Below are 25,352 nucleotides of genomic sequence, written 5' to 3' on the forward strand. Positions count from 1 at the left end.
TTTTCAATGAGCTATTTTACTGCCGCTGAGATCATGAGTGGCACGTTCACGGTGCATTTGAGTGAGAGATCTGGACAAACAGAAACATGATGGGAGGAGAAGAGTATCTCATTCAGAGATACTTACTGAGTGTCTGTCTTCATCGTACAACACTCTAGACCTTGGAGATATGAGTAAGCTAGGATCTTTGTCCTCAAGGAGCCCAGAGTTTGGTAGAGATTTGTACACAGTTAAGTGCAAAGTTAAGTGAATAAAGTCCTAAAGTGCTGAAGGTCCTAATGTAGAAAGTTCCATAGCCCATGAAGGGAAGAAAGAAGGAAGAAGTGATGAATTCTGTTTGGAGGGAGCAGAAAAGCCTTCTGTACTTGTGAGAACTCTTTGAGTTGCAAGTGACAGAAACGCCACTCAAAGTAACTTAAGCAAAAAGGAGATTTATTAGTATCCCAACTCCTTTTTTTAATTTTAAATTTTTTATGGCTACAAGTGTGACTCATGGAAGTTCCAAGGTCGAGAACTGAATCCGAGCTGAGGCTGCAACCCACACTGCAGCTGTGGAAATGCCAGATCCTTTACCCACTGTGCCAGGCTGGGGTTCAAACCCATACCTCCGCAGCGACCCGAGCTGTTGTGGTTAGATTCTTAATCCACTGTGCCATGGAGGGAACTCCTCCTAACTCCTATTAACCCATCCTATACACCAGTGCTAGATTAATGTTCCTAAAATTCAATTTCACCTTAATATTCTCTGCTCAGAACCCTACAATGATGTTACATCATCTGTATAATAGAATCCAAGCTTCTTGGCCTGGCATCCAAGGCTGTCAAAGGTCTGGTCCTGTCCAGTCTTTTGAATCATTGATTCCTATTCCTAACAGCAAGTCCTGTACCTCAGATTTATTTCCCTCCGCATCATCCCTGGAATATGCTGTGTATTTCTACCCTTGCTCACATGGTTCCCTTTACCTGGGATGTCTGCCCATTAATCTGTATCTACACAATTCCTGCCTTAGTTACTTCGTCGAAGAACTAGTTTAAAACCTGCATCTTTCATGATCAGATCTGTTCACACTGACCTAATGAGTCTCCTCATGTAAAGGTTACTGCTTGTACCATCTGGTGCTATTTCTTCTGTTCAAGGCATGGTTCCCCAATATAGTGGAGGGAAACTTACAGAGTGAGGACATATGAACAAAGGCACAGAGGTAGGAAAGCTTAGGAAAGATTTGCAAAGGACCAGCTAGGTCATTAGAGCATTGTCTTCATCCATCCAGGCTTCTCTAACAAAATGCCATAGACAGGATGGCTTATAACCAAGAGAAAATTTATTGCTCCCAGCTCTGGAGGCTGGGAACTCTTTAAGATCAAGGTGCCTACCGATTTGGTGTCTAGTAGGGACTTGCTTTCAGGTTCCTAGGCAGCTGTCTTCTTGATGCGTCCTCATATGGTGGAGGGGGTGAAAGAGCTCTCTAGGGTGTCTCTATAAGAGCACTGGTCCCATTCATGAGCTCCATCCTCATCACCTAATCTCCTCCCAAAGGGCCCACCTCCTCATACCATCATCAGCTTAGGGACTTGGTTCCAACATAATTGTGGGGGAGGACACAAGAATTCAGTCTGTAGCACACATAGCACTCAGTTAACATTTATGGGAGTTCTGAGTCTTCAGCATTGGGTACCCATGACACTGTGTTTTTGGTTCTGGTCTTAAAGGTAGCACAACTACATACCTTAATAGCTGGTGCGGATGAAAGATGAAGTCCGATAAACCTACTCTTGAGAAATCCTAGAGTAGAGAGAGAGTGGCTGGTTCTGGAAGTCCTTGCTTTATCATGTGGTACCTCTGAGATGCTCTGAGATGCCAAATATCATGTGGGCTTTCCTCACTAGGCCTCACCTTTCCCACCTCCTGCTATACATTGTGTATTCTCGTACCTCCTCTGGGATTAAGAGCATCAGTGATGCACCATTGATTGGAGTTCTTTGGTAAATGGTGAATTCCTAAAATATTCCCAGGCCTCATTTTGGCATGGAAGTTATGTCCCTGACTTGGATAATATGTCCCAGTGGTTTGAGATTATAAGCTGGTATTTCTTAAATGTCTGTGCGTGGCGCATAAGTTGGCTATAAAACAAATGATCACCAAGGTGATTCGAATAGCAGTGGTACACGCACATCCCCAGAAATAGAGCAACTGCATGAAATAAAAGCTTCCCTTAACACAGAGCCTCAACAGCCAGATTTGTGCATTATTGTCTTCTCCAGGATTTGGCTGCTGTTTTGTGAAGTTCCATTATGTCTTGTCTACCAAGTTTCTCCCTGCATATGTGAATAAAGGGAAATAATCCAGAGTAGAAAATGTCTCGGTAAATCATCCCCTTATGCACTTTGGAAACAGAACATTGAACAAGTAAGCTATCGTAAGGGCAGGCTTTTCTGCTCTTCAATTGATCACGTTTATATGATGTTTATTGTCTATATTTGGGATACATAGAGAAGAAAAGTATGAAGGGTACATTCCAATGGAGCAGATATGCTCAGAATACAAAAGAAATACATCCCTTGAAATCCAGTTTTTAGACATTGTGTAGAAGTAAACATGTGACAGTAAGTGTGGTGGCCAATAATGTTTATTGAGCATTTACTATGTGCCAGGCCATTGTTCTAGGTCCTTTGCATATATCATCTCATTTAATCCATGCCCCAGTCATATGGTTTAGGTACTATTCTTATCTCTTCTTTATGTGAGAGAAGACTTAAATCCAGGGAGATAAAAGAACTTGTCAGAGGTCGAGCAGGTAGCAGATGGTAAAGGTGAGACTTGGACTCAGGAAGATCGAGTCCAGACTTCATAGAACTGCAGTGAACATGCCCCCCCACCCCCATGATATGCTCCTTCCCAAACTAGCTTAAGCAAAGATCATCCCTCTAATTTGCGTTGTTCGGTAGGTCCAACTAGATGATCTGTCCTCCGGAGGTTGAAATTGCATTGGAATCTTTGTGTGTGGGATTTTGACAATTTTGGAATTGAACCCCAGAATTTCCCACTGTTGTATTCTGTCATTGTTGCAGTTTGTAACAACCTCTGTCTTTACCAACTGGGACATTTTTATTCCCTGTCTCTAAATTATCACTGCACAGACCACGACTGTGTGTGTGTGTGTGTGTGTGTGTGTGTGTAGAAGCTGCCTTTTCTTCTGGATTAAATTGTTGCAGCTTGGCTGAGTGAGGAGAATTTCTCCCACTCACCGAGCCCACAGCAGACATGTTAGGAGAATGATGCTGCTCACAACACACCCAGACACAGAGGGGCAGGTGACACAGCGTGTGCGCCCAGCCTCTCTGCAAGGGTCTCGACAGATGTGGGCTGCTGCTGCTGCATCTTCCTGCCTTCAAATTCCTGGAGCCAACACCCACCCACACTTACAGGCTCTCTCTCTTTATTTTCAAGGAAAAAAGAAAGAGGCAGACGGAAATAGAAGGCAAGCGCCAAGAGCTTGACGAGCAGATACTTCTGTTGCAGCATTCTAAGGTAAGCAGCTGATCCCACGAACCTGGTCCATTATTAGGCATGCAGATCACACTCCAGAGAGCTGGGCAGAGCCTGCCCTGGTGTGAAGGCGCTGCCGCGGGCTGAACCAGCCCTTTTTCATTCAGTCAGGAAACCGTCTCTGGGCTTTTCTCGTGCATTTCTCAAATTTAAGACATTGTTATAGCATTCCAGTTTCTGCAAGCATTTTGCTACGATGGGGTGCCTGTGGATGCGTTTGTGGGGTGGCGTGTGCCTGTGAACAGTAGTGGTTATATATAGAAATTGGAGGAGAATTTCCACATGGTGGGTGAGGCAGCGTTCCAGGACTGTGTCTCCAATGCATAGGTGCTGTGTGTGTGCATGTGTGTATGTGTATAGGTAGAGGTTCCCAAAGATACATTTAATATATTGCTTTTTATTAAATTAGAAGTATTAATCTTGTCTTTCTGATTTGGAGGAAAGGGAGGTAAGAGCAGTATGGTCTGAGAAAAGAGCAATGCTGTGCATTCAGATGATGCATGTGTTTTATTTGTATTTTAACAATTTTGAAAGTGTTGTGTTAGAATGAGCAGCTGGCCAAAAGACAGAATTGAAATTATTTGCCCTGGTTGGTTTCCATTGCAGAGAGAGAGAGAGAGGGAGAGGGAGAGAGAGAGAGAGAGAGAGAGAGAGACAGGGGGATAGATATGCTTATTTATTTTTCTTTAAAACATAATGCACTTAAGCATCATAATTGATTGCAGCCCAGGAGCAAGCTCTGTCACTGTCACAAGGACTCCACTCTGCAGAATGTTGCTTTCTGCAGGCTCAGAGAATAGTGTGACCAGTAGCCAGCTGGGAGTTGCTGCTTGCTTTTCACTGCTCCTGGGCTTTTTTAGGAAAAGCTTTGCCTGCTCAACCCAAGTTGTTGTGACATTGCATGGACAGAACTGCATTGCTCAGAGGGTGGATTGGGAAGGTGGGACTGACTTTCATGGTGATGATAGTGTGGATTATTCAGATTTTTTTAAAATGTGAATCTTTTTAGGTTCATATTTAGGGTTGCATTTCCCATTCTTTTCTAGAAGAGGAGATTGCGCTAAAATGAGTGTTCAGAATGAAATCGTGAGCAAGCAAGCTCCAGATTTTAAATAGCAGCATGACCTAAATCTGCTTTGCATATTTATCAGTCCACCATCAACTTTCACTGGAAAAGGTGTTTAAGAGGAAGAAAGGTGGCATGATATGCTTCTGTCCACTCATCATGCAGATCCATTTTGGGACCTTTCTTTCTAGGAGCTTGCATCTATCTCTCATGCTACTATTCTTTCCTTCCCACATTCCTAAAGAGAAGGGGGCTTAAACACACTTAATAGAACCCAGTGAATTGTTCAAGGTCAATCTGGACAGAGCTAGGTCTCTGGCTCAGAGGACAGTCAGCTCACTTCTTATAAGAGACCAAAATGTACTAAAACCTCAGCGAATTCTTGCTTAAAGGTCAACTTTTGACGAAGAAGACTAAAAGAATGAGAGGCTGTTTTTGACTAGACAGACTCTTCTCTTTCAGCTCAGTGTGGTTCTTTGCTTTTGCATTCTTCGAATCAAAAGTCAGGCAAGAAACATCTGGCAGAGGATCCAGTTTCTTTGGTCTCATCTTTCTGGGTATCAAAGAAGATAACCAAGGACTTAATTATTGCTGATACAGTCCAGTGTTACAGTATTCTTTTCTTACTCCACCTGTCTATTATCCATCCATTCATCCATCCATCCATCCATCCATCCATCAAATCAACAGAAACAACAGTAGAACTGACTGAGTACTGCATGAGGAAGCAGTGAGATTCTCTCAAAGATTTAGAAACAAGATAGTTCTTTATGGTTATCCTGGTAAAATCCTCACACACTAGATGAGATTGACTAAGGCACTTTCACCAAGGTAACCTTGCTATACCTGGGGAAAAAAAAGGATTGGACATGATGACATTTTAGCAGGGTGGAGACCAATGCATTGTAATTTTCTTTCTCTGGGGAAGACCTGTATAATAGAACGAGGATGGACCACTAGCCTTGATCAACAAAAAAAGGAAAGCGCAGAGGTCTCAAAGGTGGTTTATTGGAGAGAGACCCTGAATAGAGATCCCAGCTCTTTGAGGTACCAAGTGTCTCTGCCCCAGGGAGATGGGGTCTGCAGTAAGGCGAGGACAGTCATCTGTCTTCAGAGGCACAGGTGAAACTTCCCGCATGACTCTGCCTCTCTTTGTTCTGAGTTCATCCTTCCCCAAACAGTTGAGTCATTAGATATCAGGAAGGCGGTGCCTGGCTGAGAGATCTGACACTTCAGGCACCAGAAGGGAGTATGTTCTTCACAGCAGTTAACCGGTGACTGACCTTGAATAGCGTGAATCATCTTCTCTGTGATCATTCAGTTTTGAGCTTGGCAGTCTCACCCCTGGACGGTAGTAAATTCATTGACGTTCTAGTTCCCCTGTGAGCTCTTGGTGGAGACCCAGCCAGCTTCCTCCTGGCAGCACAGCAGCCATGTCATCCCCTTGTCCATCTTCAATAATTGTCATCATTTTTTTCAGTACCTATATGTGCCTGATATTTTAAATACATCCTGTCAATCATGACCACTGCCCATCTTACAGGTGAGGAAACAAACTAGTGAGATCAGGTAATTTGCCCAAGAATCAGAGACTACTGAGCCCCGGGACTATCTCCATTACCATGCTGTTTCCAGGATGCTGTTTTCTTCCAATGAAATGATTTGTCTAGAGAGATGTCAGCTACTGTTATCACAGTCTCTTTTACTCTAAGTATATTTTCATGGGCTCTGGAAAGTTTGGACTACGTGGAGATGTGCCATAGTGATTATTGGTAGTGCTTTGTAGTAACATTAAGAATATGTCAGAGCTCCCTGGTTGCCTAGAGATTAAGGACTTGGCATTGCCACTGCTATGGCTTGGGTTACTGCTGTGGCTTGGGTTTGATCCTTGGCCTGGGAACTTATGCATGCTGCAGGCATGGCCAAAAAAAAAGAAAAGAAATATGTTGGGGTGAGGGATATGGATATATTAGGCATTTGTAATCAGCATATAACTATATATAAAATAGATGACCAATAGGACCTTCTTTATAGCACAGGGAACTATACACTATATTTTGTAATAACCTATATGGAAGAAGAATCTGAAAAAGAATATATGCATGTGTGTGTATACACACACACACACACAATCACTTTGCTGTACACCTGAAACACAACAGTGTAAATCAACTATACATCATTTAAAAAGAGAAATATGTCAATAATTAGTATTTATTTCACCCCTTTTCAAAATCCCAGATGGACTCTAAGGGAAAAAAATTCTCAGTGCAAAGTTAACTGGCAAAGCTTTTGATAGTGATTTCACATTTATTAAGATATAATTCTCATTATCACTCTGTGGATACTTATTCTCCTGTAATGGGATATGAATTATTTAGATTCACTGGTCTCTTGTCAAAGCAAATAAATAGAGTGCAAGGCAGTCATGTTGCTACTTGAATATTTGATTAATACACTCACTAGTTGCAATGTTTATGGCTACACAGTAACTGCACAAAATGGAGTATTATTACTTTTTATATGGATGATAAACAAATTCTCTAAGGCAATGAAGGACCAAACTATGAAATGTTGAAATATTAGCTGCTACACCCATGATTAGGAAACCTCCAGATACTTTGAAGCCCTGGCCAAATTAATCTCAGATTTCTTTTTACAAGATCCTTAGTTATGTTGAGTATCTAATATTTGTGATGTAAGAATTGCCAAGAAATGTTCACTTATGAGACCAGTAAGCAATTTTAAGAGCTGTATTGTTTTTTGCTGATTATAAAAGGAAGGAATGTATGACCTTGGCAATAGTGAAATTCAAAAGTATAGGAAAATATATTTTAAAATATCAATTATATGCTCACCACCCAGGTATAACTAAATATATTTTTATAGATTAAGATATGTAACTCTTGTTATAGGTCTCATCAGCCTTTGAGTAAAGTGAAATTATGTTAACATTTGTACCCAAAAATACTTTAGTCTTTGTCTCTCTTTGATTTTTGTATATGGGTTCATTTAAATTCTCACACAAACCCATAATTTTTATGAAACTACATCTAACATTCATTGACTTTATGGTTTCTGACCTTGATGTTGTCCTTGGAAGGAACAGATCCATCTTAAACCCTTACCTATCATGATTCTTACCCTTCGGTATTTTTTGGATTAAAATATAGAGCTTATTTTCCTATAAGGTATAAGACAAGAATAACTTCTCTTTTCACTGATGGTAAGCCAGTTGTCTCAACAGGATTTATTGATTAATTTGTTCTTTTCCCCACCGATTTAGATGTCTTCTTTATCATATACATATTTCTCACTTATGCTCCAGTCCTCCATTCATGGATTCTTTTTATTCCATTAATCTGCCATTGCTGTGCCCATACTATTCTTTTTCACCCCTCGAGCTTTTTAATATATTATTATATTTCATAATGCAAGAGCCATCATTATTCTTTTTTTGAAAAATTGTCTTGGCTTTTAATTCCATGGAAACAATTCCTTATTTTTATTCTTTTTATTGTGTGACTTGTGATCATGTGAGTTAAAAACATAAATCAACTATTGTATTATGCCAGGCAGACTGAATGTAATATTCCCTTTTGCCTCTTGGTTGAATTGGCAGAGCTCTGTCTCTTTTACTTGTCCCAGCAAGAGTAGCCACTCGGTACGTATTGCCACATGAATCCCTTTGGGACTGTCACATTTAGAAAGGTTTGTATGACAGAGTCAGCACAGTCAGAATCCAATTGCTAATACCACAGCTTTAGGACATAAGCTGCCTTTGCATTATTTATTCATGAGCAGGAAACCTGACTAGAGTTTTCTTCTAATCCAAGTTATGAACATTGTTATTACATTTTAAAAACCAGAGCCTTTTCTCTCCAGAAGACTGAATGGAAAAAGAAAAAAAGCGAAGACTGATTTGTGACCCTGTGAGATATTTATTGTCCATCCAGCAAGGTCATTTGCTAGGGTACGAGGAGCCTTGCTTGCAACGTCATTACAGTGTCTCTCACGACTGTGAACCTTTCAAACCAATTTTAGACCTTTCTTGGTTACTAGTCTGTGTGAAAGGCCAAGTTCAACTTTTAAAATACTGACCAGGGGAGTTCTCACGGCTCAGCAGAAATGAACCTGACTAGTATCCATGAGGATGCGGGTTTGATTCCTGGCCTCACTCAGGGGCTAAGGAGCTGGCGTTGCCATGAGCTGTGGTGTGAGTCACAGTCATGGCTCAGATCCTGTGTTGCTGTGGCTGTGATGTAGGCCCGCAGCTGCAGCTCTGATTTAACCCCTAGCCTGAGAACGTCCGTATGCCATGGGGGTGGCCCTAAAACAAAACAAAACAAAACAAACAAAAAACATAAAATGTTGACCAGGCAGGAAGGGTACCCATTGTAAAGGAATTTTATATCTCATCCTTTTCCCCATCATATCTCCCCTGGACCTGTAAACAGAGCTTGAGTGGAAGTTAAAAAACCCGTTTTTTTGTTTTTTTTTTCTTTTTTTTTTTTCTATCAGGGACTTGAATCAGCCTCAGTGTGGAATGAAGCATGTAACAAACCTGCAAAACCAAACCAGGATCTGGTTGGGAGTCAATGGGAAGGAAGAGAAATGATCCAGGGAGGCGGGAGTGCCTGGCACAGAGGGAATGGATAGGGACCCCACTGCTCAGGTGATGGGGGTGCAGGAGGGGAGATAGTTTTGTGAGAGAATGAGTAATTCTTTTGGCTAGCCAGAGGGAAAGCTTATACATCCTTCAGGCATTTGGATGGTGTAAAAAGTAAAATCACAATTGTATAAGAAGAAATCACAGGTAAATAAGTCTTAGAATGAGTTCCCGTCGTGGCTCAGTGGTTAACGAATCTAAGTAGGAACCATGAGGTTGAAGGTTCGATCCCTGTCCTTGCTCAGTGGGTTAAGGATCCAGCACTGCCATGAGCTGTGGTGTAGGTCGCAGACGTGGCTCGGATCCTGCGTTGCTGTGGCTGTGGCATGGGCCAGTAGCTACAGCTCCGATTGGACCCCTAGCCTGGCAGCCTCCATATGCCATGTGTGTGGCCCGAGAAAAGACAAAAAGAGGCAAAAAAATAATAAGTCTTAGAATGAGAAAGTCTTAGCTAATTATTTCTCCAAAGCCAGAACTCTAAGGTAAAACATATTTCTAGATATGACTTCATGAAAATGACAGATAAGCAGAAAAAAGTATCAAGACACTTGTTCATCTCACACTTTCCACTCTTACCCACCTAAAGTGTCCTTCCTCCATCCTTTTTTGTCACATCATCCTGCCCACCTCCTGTCACGCACTGATCATAGTCAGGCATGATCTCGCAACCTTATTTGTTGGGATGAAGACTTAGAGTGGGGACTTGCCTGTCCTTCCGAGTGGTGCCTTCAGGACCTGGCAGAGTACCTGGCATAGAGAGAATGGATGGGGACCCTGCTGCTCAGGTGATGGCGGTGCAGGAGGGGAGATAGTTTTATGAGAGGAGGAGTAGTTCCTTTTGGCTAGCCAGAGGGAAACCTTAGGCATCCTTCAGGCATTTGGATGGTCACAGATCCTCATGTAGCACTACTCAAACTGTGGTCCTCCATCCAGCAGCACCAGTGATAGCATCACCTGGGAACATGATAGAATTCAAATCCCCAGGCACTGGCCCAGACTCACAGTATCACCATTTCTGGAGTGGGGCCCTGGAATCTATGTCTTAGGAAGCCCTGCCGGGGATCCCTATGCAGACTGACGTTTGAAGGCTCTGTGCTAGTTTTGTTTTCCAAAGTTGTACTGCCCCACAGAGCAAGAACAAGATTTACTTCACGGGCTCTCTCCCTCAGCCTTTCGGGAGCCCTGTCAAGGCTCCTCCATGTGTCCCCTGCCAGCTGTCTGTCTGCTTCTTGTCTTCACGGTTGCCTCCACGTGACAAAAGTGAAGTTTTGACAGTTCTTTGCACCTGCAAGATTTGAAACTTTTTTTTTGGGGGGGGGAATGTATGTTTTTTTGGACAATAAGGGTATTAAAAATAAAAACTTTTCAGTTTGAGTTTTCACTTCTGCTGGGCTTTGCTTGTCACTAAATTCTGAGACACTCAGGTGGCCAATGAGAGCCAGATCAATAGAGGGAAAAGGGTGTTTTGATAGGCTTTCATGATCAGTACACAATGGATGCATCTTATCTGAGGCCTGAACACAGTTGCCTCTCAGGCAAGATGAAGGAATTTGAAGTAGGTTAAAGAAGCCTTTAGAGGCAAATGTATTTGAATTGGTGGTTTTCCCTAACAGCATTACTTTGGGGGCAAGTGAAAAATCAACTATACTTTTTTTTTTCTTTTTGTAATGACAAAACACCTTTGTGAAACAGACTTCCCTGAGACCAGGCCTCCTGTTTTGTTCTGTTAGATCCCTTCTTCTTAGCTTCAGCTGTTGGGGATGTTTTGGTGATATCACTGCTGTATCCAGAGAAGAGACAGATCTGGGTACACATGTGCTTTTGGTGTTCTTGGTCACCAGGCTGCTTTTGTCAGAGGTACCAACTGATGGCTGGGGCTAAATTGGCCAGAAATGGGGGATAGGGTTAGACCCTTCCTTTGGTGGCAGGAGACACTATGTAGAGAAGAGCAGAGAGAACATTTGCAAGAGCAGCCCTGGCCTGCAGAGTATCTGCTGCTGGGCACAGAAGACTGGGCCTGTCCATGGCTGTCTTTCCAGAAGGGTCTACACACCAAGTCTAAGGTTGCCAGCACATCTACCTCCCAAAATCCTAATGAGGTTTTTACTTTCTATGGGTTGAACTAGTTTAATGTCAAATATTTTAGCACAGAAAGCTCTCTGAAAGGGTGACATCCTCTTCCCTAGTAATTAGAATGAAAGAAAATTGAAAATTTTCCAACTCACTCATTCATTGGCTGTGACTGAATCAGGTGAGATGATGAGATGCGAAGGTGAGTGAGGAGGAGTTCCTGCAGTGGTGCAGCAGGTTAAGAATCTGGCGGTCTCTATGGTAACATGGGTTCAATCTCTGGCCCAGTGAAGTGGGTTAAGGATCCTGCATTGCTGCACCTATAGCATAGGTCACAGCTGCAGCTTGGATTCGAACCCTGGCCCAGGAACTTCCATATGCCATGGCTGTGGCCAAAAAAAAAAAAAAAGGATTGATCCCAGCCTTTGGGGAGAGAGTCTAGAGGGGGGACAGGTGTAAAAAGAAATAATTTGGAAGCAATCTGAAGAATGTTTAGGAGTTCAGTGGTGTCTCAGCAAGTTAAGGATTCAGCGTTGTCACTGCTTTGGCTCAGTTTGCTGCTGTGGCACAGGTGCAATCCCTGGCCCGGAGACTTATGCATGCCATGGATGTGGCCACAATGCAATACAACACAATACAATACTGCTCTAGAAAATGTTCTCCACTACAGAAGACCTTGATCCTTCCAGTAGAAGTGGAGGAAGTCTTGGGTGGCATTTTACCTGCTCTTTTTCAGGTACAAAGAGGAGAGACTCAGACAACAGGATGAACGACAATAATAAACATTCCTATAGTACTAAGTATGGACCCAGCACTGTTAATTTATGAACTCACTTAAATCCTCATGACACGCCTCTGAGATGAGCACTGTTGTTGTGTCCATTTTACAGATGAGGAAACTGAGGCTCAGTGAGGCTAAGGGCCTGTCCAAGGTTACACAGCTAGTGACGGTCTAACTAGCTCCAGAATCCAGCCTGTTAATCACTCTTCCCTCTTGCCCTAGGCCAGCATGATCTTCCTGGGGAATTTTGAGTGACTTGAGAACAGTTGTTCTGAATTTTTTCCTTTTATAACTCACTTAGGAAGAGCAACCAATTCACCACACCCATTCCTACTTTCCAATTAAAAAAGTCTCTGTGATTAAAGCTCTGGAGAATGTAGTAATTTGTTAGGGCTGCTATAACAAATAGCACAGACTGGATATTCTAAACAAGAGAAATGTATTTTCTAACAATTCTGGAGGCTAGAAGTTCAAGATCAAGGTATCAGCAAGGTTGGTTTCTTCCAGTGCCCTCTTGTAGATGGACATCTTCCTTGAGTGTCTTTACATGATCTTCTTTCCATCCATGTCTGCATCCTGATCTCCTCTTTTTATAAACACACCAGTCATGTTGGATTACAACCCCTCCCAATGACCTCATTTTACCTGAATTACCTCTTTAAAAACCCTATTTCTAAATGCAGTCACACTCTGGAGTAGTGAGGGTTGGGACTTCAACATATGAATTTGGGGACACCACAATTCAATTCATAAGAGAGCTACCAATATACACAAATTGTACACTAAGCTTTTGCACATGGCTTTATATTATTAAGCAATGCCCTGTACGGTTTTTAAGTACTTTCTCACACTTTCCTTAGTAGTTGTCACAAGCTATTTGTATACAACAGGTTCACTGGCAACATGTTAGCAACGATGTGTAACTAACTGTTGAAGCACATTGAGGTGAGGGGGTGGTTCCTGTTTGCAGCCACTTTAGCAGTGCTAGTTAGGAATTGCTTATATGTGGACAAAGTCCTGTCTTTAATTAGTGGAAAGCTACAGGTCAAGTGCTATAAATATGCCTCTCTATGTACTCTAAGAATGATGGAACAGATCTCACCAATGATGATTTGTCATGAAAAAGGAACAAGAACCCCAGTAAAAACCGTGGATAGCTGGACACCACATGGATGGTGCGTTGCTAACCAAAGGTCCCTCCAGAAGTTCAGGAATTCCAGCCAGCAGAACTTGCTTCTGTACAAACAGTTGCATCTCCACAGTGCTGAATGGTTACTGGACTTCTTGGTAGAATGGTGAATCAGAACCATTAAGAAATTCTAATTTATTATTCCTAAATGTTAGTAATCATTAGTATCTCATTTTATAGGTTCATAATAAATAGCCCTTAATCCCATATAAAATGAGAGTCTATGCCATGGTGTAGCTTTTGCTTCTAAGAGCCTTTGAAAGGAAACTCTAATAGTCTGAAGTTGTGTCTACAATGTTAGAGACAGTCCATTCTCACATTTCTGTAATGTTTAATTGGTCCCAAACCATGCATGACCCAGCTCATTGTGACAGCTCCCTTTCTTCCACCTCCTTACCCTACCTAATGAGATCAAACACAGTTCTGACAGAGCAGATGACAAGGAGCCAGAGAACCTAGCACTTGCTCTATGTCGACTGGCTTTATGGCCATTATTCCTGCCCTTGCTGGGAAGAACTGGTCATGCGCACTTCTTTTGGCAGAACTGATGATGTGTCTTCATAGTGGTCTGTTCCCTTGACCACCGACCTGCCCACAGGGACACTCAGCCATGATGCCCAGGGTTCAGCCTCTGCAGACACCCCAGTAGCCATCTTCCATCTAGGGGCCATGCAATGGGACCCAAATCAGAAATCCTCTCCCAGGGCACTTTCTGTGTTTTGCTCTTCATTTTAGGAAGTTTCAACATGCCTTTCTCTTGAGCTGTTTTCATCTCCCTTCTCCAAGCACCAGTCCATCTCTCCCTCCCAACTATTGACCCAAAACACAAAAACTTTTCATTTTACTCCACGATTATATTAGGACATTGGCACAGAAGGGGTGCATGATCTTAATACCATTTAAAGACCACTGCTGAGGATGGTTGAGAGTCATTAAGGAGTTTTTAAGAAAATGCGTGACATAGATTAATCTTTTTAAAAGAACACTTTAAGATGGACTGAATCTTAAATGATCTTAAGATATTTTATAATGGAACTGTAGTTGTGTAGAAAAACATCCTTATTTTTTCGAGACTTGTACTAAAATATTTATGGGTGAAATGTCATGATGTTCATTATTTACTTAAAAATGCTTTGGTGGAAAGAACAAATCCATGGGGCAAAACGGCAAAATGTTCATAATCGTCAAATCCAGATGAGGTTACTTAGGCACGCGTCATACAATTTTGTCTGTTTCTCTGTGTTTTCACATTTTATAATAATAGAAAATGTGGAAATCAGTCTTTCTGGTGGCTCTCCCGGCCTTGGGCAGGAGGCACGTAGGGGGACCAAGTTAGTGAGCAGCGATTCAGATGGACCCTGATGAAGGGCGGAGCTGAAACCTGGGCACTGCGGAGAAAGAGGAAGGTGTGGACAGAAGGGTATCATCTAGTCTGTTCTGTTTGCTTCACAGTCCAAAGTGCTTCGGGAAAAATGGCTGCTGCAGGGTATACCCGCTGGAACTGCCGAAGAGGAGGAAGCCAGGCGGCGGCAGTCTGAGGAGGATGAGTTCAGAGTCAAACAACTTGAAGATAACATTCAGAGGTAGGTGGTCTCCAGCCCAGAGCCCCTGGCTGTGGCTTTACAGTGCAGTAACCACTGCTGTCCTCTAGGGGGCCTTTCTTGACACCCTCACCTTTTCCCAGGTCTTTACAATCAGTTGCCTACACAGACTATGTGCATTGTTGCCTCTGCAGCTTTTCCAGATAACCCAGAGTTGTTACTCTGAGTACTAAGTATTGTATTAGACATCACAGCACAGTGATGTCTTCATGGACCAGCTAGGTGTGGTAGGCAGCTTGCCCCTTAGCTGAATGTCCCCTTTTTGAGTTCTGGCAGCTTTTGTCCTTTTCTTCCTTGAGCTCAGGCTGTTAGCTATTAGTGGGTTTGTTTTCAAATTTGCTACACTTGATCAGTTTGAAACGGGAGAACTGTAGCCAAAGGTCTTAGAATTGAAACTGAGGCCCCCCCCCCCCCCCCCCCCCCCGTGGGCTGTGTGCCTGAGCTCTAAAAATTAACGTAGTATTGTCTGGTTTCAGTGCTCAGAGGGCGAGTTGCTTTCTTTGTGGTCCTCAAGCAGGTTCTGAACATTTCAGTCTGGGAGCTAAGTGACCTTCCAATGGCCAGTGTCTGGCGAGGCTCATACAGAAGCAAAAAATGTAGGTTTCCGTTTGGGAACTATAGCCACACCATGTCCCACGACACCCAGCCAGAGATGAGGGATGTTGGGGGAAGATGGAGAAGCGATGCCTTAGAACTAAATCCACCCCCCTCCACCTTATCCCACCAAATTCTGCTGGAAATCTCACCCTGGAGAGTTTCATCCATAGAGCTCCTGCGATGGTGCAGTGGGTTAAGAATCTGACTGCAGAGGCTCAGGTCACTGAGGAGGCACAGTTACCATCCCCTGTGTAGCACAGTGGGTTAAAAGGGTCCAGCATTGCCACAGCTGTGGAGTAGGTCTCAGCTGTGGCTCAGATTCAGTCCCTGGCCTGAGAACTTCCATATGCTGTGGGTGTGGCCATGAAAAAATATGAAGAGTAATAGCTAACTTGCTACCAGTCATTTGTACCCAAAAGTGAATGAAGCCAATGAGGGTACACAGGGGACTCCAGTAACCTCCCCAAAGGAACATGCAAACTGATTATAAGCCCCAAAGGTCTGTGTCCCTACTTTGCTTGGGCCCTAATGTCTCTTAAATAGGTTCTCAGAGCAGCCTGGCCAAGTTTTGCTTGTGGAGTAAAGTGACTAGGAAAAAGCATACATGGGAGGTGTGTGCGTACATATAGATAAACATGCATGCATGTACACACACACACACACTTTTTCTTAAAATACAGAGGGTAAAGGCTAAAATATATGTGTGTGTGTATAACACTGGAAAGGCTAAACTACACACACACTCTCTCTCTCTCACACACACACGACATTGGAAAAAGAAATTTTAATCCTGAAAGTACTGACTTCAAGGTTGTGAGGACAAGTGCCTCTAGGACCCAAGAAAGGAAGGGATTTCCTGTTTGAAGCCCAGAAGATAGAAAGAGGGAGGAGGCTGGATGAATTAGCTCTGAGTCCTGAGCCTCTGGGATTCCCTCTCTTCAGAAGTGGCTCTGCTTGCTGCATCTTAGGCAGGATGAGAAAACCAAGGGTTATCTGAAATATTGCCAGTAAATTGGAGAAGAAAAGGTAGCTCTGAGAAATGGTGTCGTAGGTTTGTTTTTAAGTCTTAAAGTGGTAAGTCCGCAGGGCTTTCAGCTGCAGTCACAGTTGACCCCATCCGACATCCCTTTGTCTTTATTGTTAAAACCTCCAGTTTCTTTCCTGTCTCTTTCTTACTGATTTTTATGTAATCATGACAGATGGGTCTGGCATCAAGCAGATGTTCCATAGCTGTTTGTTGAATGCAAGGATGGGTCCTGGGTGCAACGTGCATCCAAGGACCCCTGCCTGGCAGAAGAGGGCTGAGGGATTAGTCTCCCATCCAGATTGGCAAAATCCTAGGAACCAAGTGGCCTGGACACAGTCTGTTCACAGGAAAACCCATGGTTCAGGTTCAAGTGGGGGCAGCGCTGCGCTGCCAAGGAGTTCCAGGCAGGATGGAGAATCAGAGATGAGAATTGCAAGCCCTGATCTGATATGGAGGGAGACCTTGTACACACCGATGGGCAGAAAATTTGACTTTAAATTTTTTTTTCAAACCTGGGTATTTTTCTCACTGACCCTGACATGTATGTTCATTTCATCTAGTAGGTGTTATTATAGCCGGAAGGCAGACAGGATTTGGAAAGTAGGATAAAACTAGTTGTGTGGTTTTTTCTGGTTTTCTTAAATGGCATCAGAAAATGTGGTTTTCAACGAAACTGGCAGTTCCAGTTTGGCTTGAATACAAATATATTGTTGTTCTGGCCCCACAGGTGGTAGCTCTCCTCCTGTGACAAGCCATTACACGTGGAAAGAGAGTCTTAAATCGAGACTCAGTTTTGAGTAAATTAATCACTGGAGTGAGATCTAAAACTTAGAGGTTGGTTTATGGTTCAGGTGGGCATGACTGTATTCTGAAAAAAAAAAGCTTTTGAGTTAAGAGAAGAAAGAACTCACTCAATGCATGCAGGCAATCTCTTAGAGCCCATTTCCATGGTAGATTGCCAAGCCAGAAGGAAAGAAACCATAACAGCCTAAAGGGGTGGGGGTAGGGTGTTTAGGCTTGGATTCAGGGGCCGTTTTCTTCTGCCATAATCATGGCTTGGCTGGACATTGGCCAAATAGCCATTGGCCATTTGCTGGGGGATGAGCTGTGTTCCCTGAAACTGCTTCTCTGTAGAAGCAGGACTGCCAATGGGCGTCATTTGCTCCTTAGGGCCCCCTGAGGGAGGCGTTTCTTTCTACCCTAAATGTCAATTTCCACCTCACTTCATCTTGCTTCTCCTCTGCAGTGTTTAGCATCTTTTTTTTTTTTTTTTTTTTTTTTTGCCATTTCTGGGCCACTCCCGCAGCATATGGAGGTTCCCAGGCTAGGGGTCCAATCGGAGCTGTAGCTGCCAGCCTACACCAGAACCACAGCAACGCAGGATCCGAGCTGCGTCTGCAACCTACACCACAGCTCACTGCAATGCCGGATCGTCAATCCACTGAGCTAGGCCAGGGATCGAACCCGAAACCTCATGGTCCCTAGTCGGATTTGTTAACCACTGCACCACGACGGGAACTCCCAGTGTTTAGCATCTTTAAGCTCCAGTCCCAGGGGAAGAAAGGAACTCTCCCCTCTCTTCCCCTAAAGGATATTCAGTCACCTAAGACACTTTCCTGAAATCAGGCATGGACTCTCTCTCACACTCTTTAGTCACCTGAACTGCTGTAAAGCCTCATTATAAACATAAGGATCCAGCATTGCCATGGGCTGCGGTGTAGGTCAAAGACTCATCTCAGATCCTGCATTGCTGTGGCTGTGGTGTGGGCCGGCAGCTGCAGCTTCAATTTGACCTCCTAGCCTGGGAATTTCCATATGTCACATGTGTGGCCCTAAAAAGCAAAAAAAAAAAAAAAAAAAAAAAGGAGCAGCGAGAATGCCTACAAGGAAAGATTAAGGGAGAGCTGGGTCATTTCATTTAGAGTAAGAGAAGGTCAAGGTAGCAGCCTAACTCAAAATTTCAAGTGTATGTAGGACTTAGGTCACACCTTAGCTTTTATCTGGGCCATTCTGAGTGTGATAAAGACTTAAAGCATGAGAATTTGCATTGAGACATATGTCTGTTTCCCTAGATATCTTCGGGGAGAAAGAATATAACCACCTTTCTAATTCTGATTCAAAAACTCTTTCCAGTGCCAGGAACCACTCAGGAAGTTCCAGGTTTATAGATATGTTTTCTTCCAAAATGTTACTTGTAAATTGGTGGTGGTTTGGAATTGAGACTGTTGTCTCTCTTTTAAAACTATTGTATGTGGTGCTTAGATTTTAAGGGCAGCCCACAGGGAGGACAGGAAGGAGGGGAATAGGGGAAGAAGAAAGGGAGGGAGGAAAGAAGGAAGGAAGGAAGGAAGGGAAATGTAACTAGACTATTACATTTGGGCATTAGAATCACTTGATAAGCTTTTTAAAAATATGAATTCAAGGCCTCATTCCAGGAAATTTGGATGTAGTGGAGCGTTCAGTAATTTACATATTTCAAAGACTGCTCCAGGTAATTCCTGTGCATGGTCAAGTTCAGGAACAATTGCTATAAATGGAAAAGAGAATAGATCATAAATGAAATCCCATTTTAATACCTGTAATCCCCAAGGGAAGTGAGAAGGAAGTAGTATTTGTAAGAAAATTGATTTCACATAAACAGATAAAGAAGGACAACCCTGACCCTTGATTTCAGACTGATTTGAAGCCTGAGTGCTTTGACTCCAGGAAACTCGAACTCTGCTTTGGGATTCCTGTAGGTGAGAGCAGAGCTGTCTCTCTGGCGCTGGGCTAAGGTCTCTCGCCCTAGGCCCTACTATGGAGCCAAGCTTTCATTTGATCAGAAACAGCCTTGGTTTATCAGACTCAAATTGATACAGGTCAAGACAGCTGGCTATTTTCCCAAAGGCAAGAAAATTCTACCATTTTTCAAGATTTTTGACTGAAATTAAGAGCAATGTAGCCTTGAAATGATGACATCAAGGTGACAAGAAAGGAAGACGAGAACTCAGTAAATGGATAAATCAAGTGTCATATTCTTTGTACAACTTTTCACGGGCAATGTCCGTATGGCCCTGTCTATTGATTATATTCTTGGCTCACTAGAAACCAGAAGTAAAATGGACAAAAAAAAAAAAAAAAGCTGGAATTATTGAAAGCAAAGTTTGAATGAGATATTTTTCTTTTTAAAACATTTTGAATGTTTGATCTTCTGTGTGCTTTATTTCCCATTGGGGTGGGATATTGGGAAAGCCCAAAGGATTGTTCTGGCTTGGGCCCATCATCAACCATTTGTCCACACCATCATTGGATGTGGTGGGTCCCTGGGAGTCACTGGAAGACCACATCTGGATTTCCCATTGATGCTTTTGGAAATTTTAGGCAATTAGATCCACACTAGTCTGTCTCCTTAGTGTCTTCTCCAATTAAAAAGCCTTATCACTCACCTTGTGGTTTTCCCTTCTAAGATTCTCTAATTTCACCAGGTTTTATTTCAATTTGTCTCTCCCCTCCCCTGCCTTGGAATTACCCCAGTGAGGATGAGAGACCTCAGAGCAGTAAATGAAAATAGAACAAACTGTTGCAAAGCCAAGGTGCTGATTCTAGCTCTGCCAGTAATTTGCTGTGTGACTTTGAGCAAGTCTCTCATCCTCTCTGGTCTCAGTTTCCTCATCTTCTCAGCAAGGCATCTCTCAGGATCTTCCAGCTGCAGTACTCTGGGATGCTCTAATTTGGCTAGGGAGCCCTCTTTGAACAAATATACCTGTGCAGAGAAATGTACTATTGCAGAAGGAAGTAGTTTTGGAGACAGGCCAGAAACGGGAAAAGAGATTAAGTTCTCTTAGAAACAAAAGCCCTGTGTGTAACTGACTCATCCCAGAGGTGATTCATTCATCTGAACAGCGTCAGTTCTAAAATATGTCACATCAAAATATTCATTGAATAAAATATTGACATCTCGGTTGCTAACCCAGAGAGGGCCATGCAGCTTTTTAGAAAGAAAATTCAAGATGCAAGGGGTTTGGCTCATCTCTGCTTCCGACTCAAGATTCTTCGAGTGCCTTTGTTGGTCTCTGATGGACACTAGAATTCATTTCATTTTCCACATTCTTGAGAGGCTCAAAGCAGAAGTCGGGCGACATCAGGCATAAGCATGTGTGTGTTATTTTATGGGATTTTGGCAACCAAGAAGATGACAGCCACCCACAAATAGCCTTTCTAGAAAAGGCATCCACCGCAATGTTCCTTGGAATCACAAGGACACTTGCTCAGAATTCAGTGTGTTCTTTTTGCCTGCTAATTTTAACTCAGCTACACTGTTCTTTCTCGGCAGGGCATGGAGCATGCCACATTGGCTTTCCACATCTGTGCCCTTCCAGCACATTTGGCGAGTCCTGATCTCATTCCTATTCTTTTTGGTTCTCCGAAAGAAATCTCTATATACTATAAACCGTATGGTGACATAATGATAGCACTAGATCATCTAATATTCATTGGTCTCTTACTCTGTCCTGGGTACTAACCTTGCTCTGGGGCCTCCTTAAATTCCTGAATATTCTTTCATCCCCAGCACGTTCCCTCAGAGTAATGGTGATGATAATGATGCTCATTTTATAGCCGGGAGAACCGAGGCTTAGGAGATAAAGTAATTTGCTGCTCCAAATGCCCCCTTAAGAAGTGAAAGAGCCAGCATTTGGCTCCAAAGCATATTCTCCAGAATCCCAAGAGTTGCTATTCAAAGCTAAAAATCTGAGACCTGTGGTATTCATTGAGATCAACTAAAGTTTACCTCATGGTTTAAGTGGATGGACAGGTAAACGTGCGCCTTCCTCCTCAGCCCCCATAAATGCCTCTTTAGGAAGTAAATGGGCAGAGACCTGGCAGGTGCTGGGCTTGGATCCAAAGTGAGTGGTCATCATGACTGGGGAGGCTGCCCCCTTCAGGCTCTTTCAGGAAGGACAGGTTCTGTTTTTCAGATTTGGTTCCTTTCCTTCTCTCACTAAGCCCTTTGCTTGTGAGTACACTTTCTCAGCTGTGTACAGCTTAAATCTCTGCTGGAAGTGATGCAGAGTTGAGTAAAGGGCTCCCAGCATAGCATACTGCTTAGGAACCTGGACCTTGGGATTTAATTGACCTTGGTTTGAGCCCTAGTTCTGAATTTACAGGTTGTTTAATCCTGGATAAGCCATGTAACCTCTCTGGACTTGAATTTCCTTACCCGTATGCTGGGGATAGCAATGCCCATTCTGAAGAGTTGTTGTCATATGTGGAGATTATGTGCATTTGTGAAGTGCCAAGTACAGTAGGCTGTCAGGAGGTAAGAGTAGTGCTATTGTTATTGTTTTCTCTGTCCTTTTAGAGAGAGTTCCCATGAGTAACACTATTGACATTTTGGGCCAGATGATCATTTGTTGTGGGTGGCTGTCCTGTGCTTTACAGGATATGTAGCAGCTTCCTGGCCTCTACCAAGTAAATGCCAGTAGCACCACCCTCCACCTCTAGTCAATGACAATCAAAGTATCTTCAAGTGTGGCTGAGTATCTCCTAGGGGACACAAAATAGCCCCCAATTGAGAACCCCTGCTCTAAAGCCCAGAATTACAAGTGTTAATACTAAGATAAAAAAAAAAAAAACCCCATCAAGTAGCTTCAGAATACAGAACCCTAAAAAGATTTGTGAAGATAACATTAATGATTCTCAGTGCAGAATGACATGAAGTGTTTCAGTTGCTTGAAATAGGAGGCGTGTCTCAAACACTGAGCCATGAAAGTCAGTTCTGCATTAAAAAGTAATGGTTGCCCCCCCCCTTTTTTTTCCTGGCATCCAATACTGGGCTGGTTTTGCAAAGGCAGCGATTTTTATGACAGCTCATAAAACCGTGAAATCTTAGAGCATGCCTAACAGAGGTGTTATCTGGATCAACTTTTATCTGATACTCGAATTCGCCGTGAACCCAGTGAGTAGAAGTCAGTAGATAATCTCTCCCCAGAGGCTGAAAGTGACAGGAGACTCACTTCCTCACAAAGTAACACCCAAGTCCACACTGGAACAACTCTCATTGTCACAAGGATCTTCCCCTGGGATGAAAGCCAATTTCCACTGGCTCTCTGGTCCCCACTCTACTCTCCAGGGACCACATGGCAAAGTCCCTCTTTATAGACCTTGAAGTCTGGATGCTTCTGGATTGTGGTCAGCTTAGGAAGCTGGGCCAGGTGAGGGAGGAAGCACTCTGAAATTGCAGTCAAGCACATCTATCTGCATTGTGAGTGAGTTTCCTGAGGGCCAGTAATGGAAGAGCCTCCTGCCAGATGTTGTGCAAGCATCTTGCCTTACGTGGGTTTTGCCTGCTCCCTCAGTTGCTTCATTATTGGTTAGTAGATTGGGTTTTGAAGTATCCAGAATGTGTCATTTAAGGCCTGTGTTTCATTATTGATTTTCTGTCTGGATGATTTGTCTATTGATGTAAGTGGGGTGTTAAAAGTCCTCTGCTATTATCGTGTTACCGTTGGTTTCTCCTTTTATGGTGCTCAGCATGTGCCTTATATATTGAGGTGTTCCTTTGTTGGGTACATATATACTTGCAGTTGTTATAAGAACAACTCTGGGGGCAAAAGAAGTAGGACAACATGATCAATGAATTTTAGACAAATTCAGGCCAATTGTGGGGCACACCTGGTGAAATCGGGTGAGAAGCTGGAGTTATCTCAGCAGGTTATTTTTTTGAAGGGACATTCTGCTTTCCAATTACTTATTTTTTTAAAAATCAGGAGTTCCCATTGTGGCTCAGCGGTTAATGAACCCGACTAGTATCCTTGAGGATGTGGGTTCGATCCCTGGCCTAGCTCAGTGGCTTGGGGATCTGATCTGGTGTTACTGGGAGCTGTGGTGTAGGCCAGCAGCTACAGCTCCAAACTGACCCCTAGTCTGGAAACATCCATATGCTGCGAGTGCAGCCCTAAAAAAAAAAAAAAAAAAAAAAAACCATCTAGATTGTCAGAGTGATGATCTGCTCAGGTCCTTAGGGGACTTGCTTTGCTAGAGAAAAATGGCTAATCCCAGTGCTATTTAAAGTATGTTCATGGACTGTCTCCAGTCAGGCACCTGTTTATTACCAGTTGTTATCAGTCTGTAACAAGATAAGGACAGAAACTACCAGAAGAGTGTTTGGAAACGTTAGCAGCAATTTGGCATTGCCATGACAACCAAGTGGTACTCAGTGGCTCTACCTCTGAGACTAGTTTTCAGACTGTAGTTTTTGGGTTGCCGCAGCCCTTGGTGAGTCACACATGTCATAAGCTGAGTGTCACATTGGTCTGTGATGGGTTAGATAAAACCATAGTCCTTGACCACACTGCTGCAGAGCAGATACCAGAGAGATGAGTATATTTCCCACGATCACAGTTCTTCCCTAAATGTGGAAAGATAGTCCTTGCCATCTCTTTGCACCCATTTATCTTTAGATCTAGAGAAATACTTGCAGAGTCTTTAGACTGAGCACCCCATCACACCTGAGGCCAGGAGAGACCCCAGGACTTTCAGAATACCCCAGCCAGCCATTGATCTTCCTGCAAGGAAACTCAGGTCCCCTAGGCTGTCTCAGAGCTTCCATCTTTGCCTATAGCTAATGCAATAGAAAATCTCGGCCCCTGATGAGTAATCACAAATTCCAAATTAATGGCCCAGGATGATGATATGGTTTTCTCGGGAGCAGCTGTCTTACAAGCAGAACTTGGGGGCATCTCAGGCCTTCCATACAGGGTAATATGAGGGTGCTGGGGTCTGCTCTGTGAAACAAAAGGACAGGACTCTAAGCCACTGATGTTTTAACATTCACCACACAGATGTCTTGGTGTGTGATCTTGAGAAAAATCAGTTAATGTCCCAGATGAATCTGTAAATAGGAATAAGAATAAGATTTTCTCTCCCTGGGGACCTCCGAGGAATTTTTGTCAGGAGGCCCAGAGAGATGATTTGGTTTGGGAGACCATCTGAAAGACTCTCCATGGTTAAGAAAATCATCTGAGAGCTGGAAATACCCTTGGCAACCGGTGTGTGCAGCTCCTGCCTTCAGGTAGGACCACACTTGCACCACTTCAGAGTGATGCACATTCCTCTTATTTCTAAAGAAGGGGGAGGGAGATTCTACAATTGAGTGGCTATTCCTTTGGCCGGCACTGCCATGGCCTTGACCGTATTAGTGGAGCCAGGCAGGGAGGAAGCCACCCTCAGACCACAGAACTACTGGGGAGAGTCAGAAGGGACATCCTCCTGTTTCAAGGATGTATCTCTCATACCTCGTATCTCTAAGAGCTACACTTAGGTTCCAGGTATGTCCTATGTCTGGTAGAGTCGGATGCAGCGCTGATAAAGAACATTATTAAGATGCTCCTTGGGCTTCTATTTGGAATGATCCCACTGGCTTTCACATGGCCTACCTGGCATCTTCTCCAGCCATCTTTTGCTTCACTTAGTAATTAGTCCCAAGTTCTTTTTTGCCACTCCTTAGAGGTGATTTCCAGATTATATACAGAATTCTAGTAACAGGAAATGTGGATTTTCCACAAGGATTTGCCACCTTCTGTGAGCAGAAAGGTCTGAGGCCAACCCATCATCCTCCGAGGAAGGCGGAATGAATGGTTTAAGGTCCAGAGCAAGCATTCTCACTCTACTCGAATCTTCACTTCACCACCTCTCATGGCCTTGAACTGCTTACATCATATATGGTGCCTCAGTTTCCTCATCTGTAAAATGGAAATACGCACAGTACATACTTAGAGGATTGTTGAGAGGATGAGAGGAGTGAACTCATGTAAAGTTCTCAAAATA

At 43.3% G+C, this 25,352-nt stretch overlaps 1 protein-coding gene across 4 annotated transcripts in view; it reads left to right on the forward strand.

Annotated features, from left to right (window-relative positions):
* The window catches only part of PALM2AKAP2 (PALM2 and AKAP2 fusion), a 366,754-nt gene that overhangs the window by 72,081 nt on the left and 269,321 nt on the right, over window positions 1-25,352 (forward strand). For all 4 annotated transcript variants that reach the window (XM_047768121.1, XM_047768123.1, XM_047768124.1 and 1 more), the window contains exons 2-3: window positions 3,449-3,529; window positions 14,775-14,905. In XM_047768121.1, the coding sequence (XP_047624077.1) occupies window positions 3,449-3,529; window positions 14,775-14,905 (212 nt within the window). The remainder of the gene's footprint in view (window positions 1-3,448; window positions 3,530-14,774; window positions 14,906-25,352) is intronic.

The sequence above is a fragment of the Phacochoerus africanus genome, chromosome 2, assembly GCF_016906955.1.
Source record: "Phacochoerus africanus isolate WHEZ1 chromosome 2, ROS_Pafr_v1, whole genome shotgun sequence".
In the NCBI taxonomy this organism is placed as follows: Eukaryota; Metazoa; Chordata; class Mammalia; order Artiodactyla; family Suidae; genus Phacochoerus; species Phacochoerus africanus.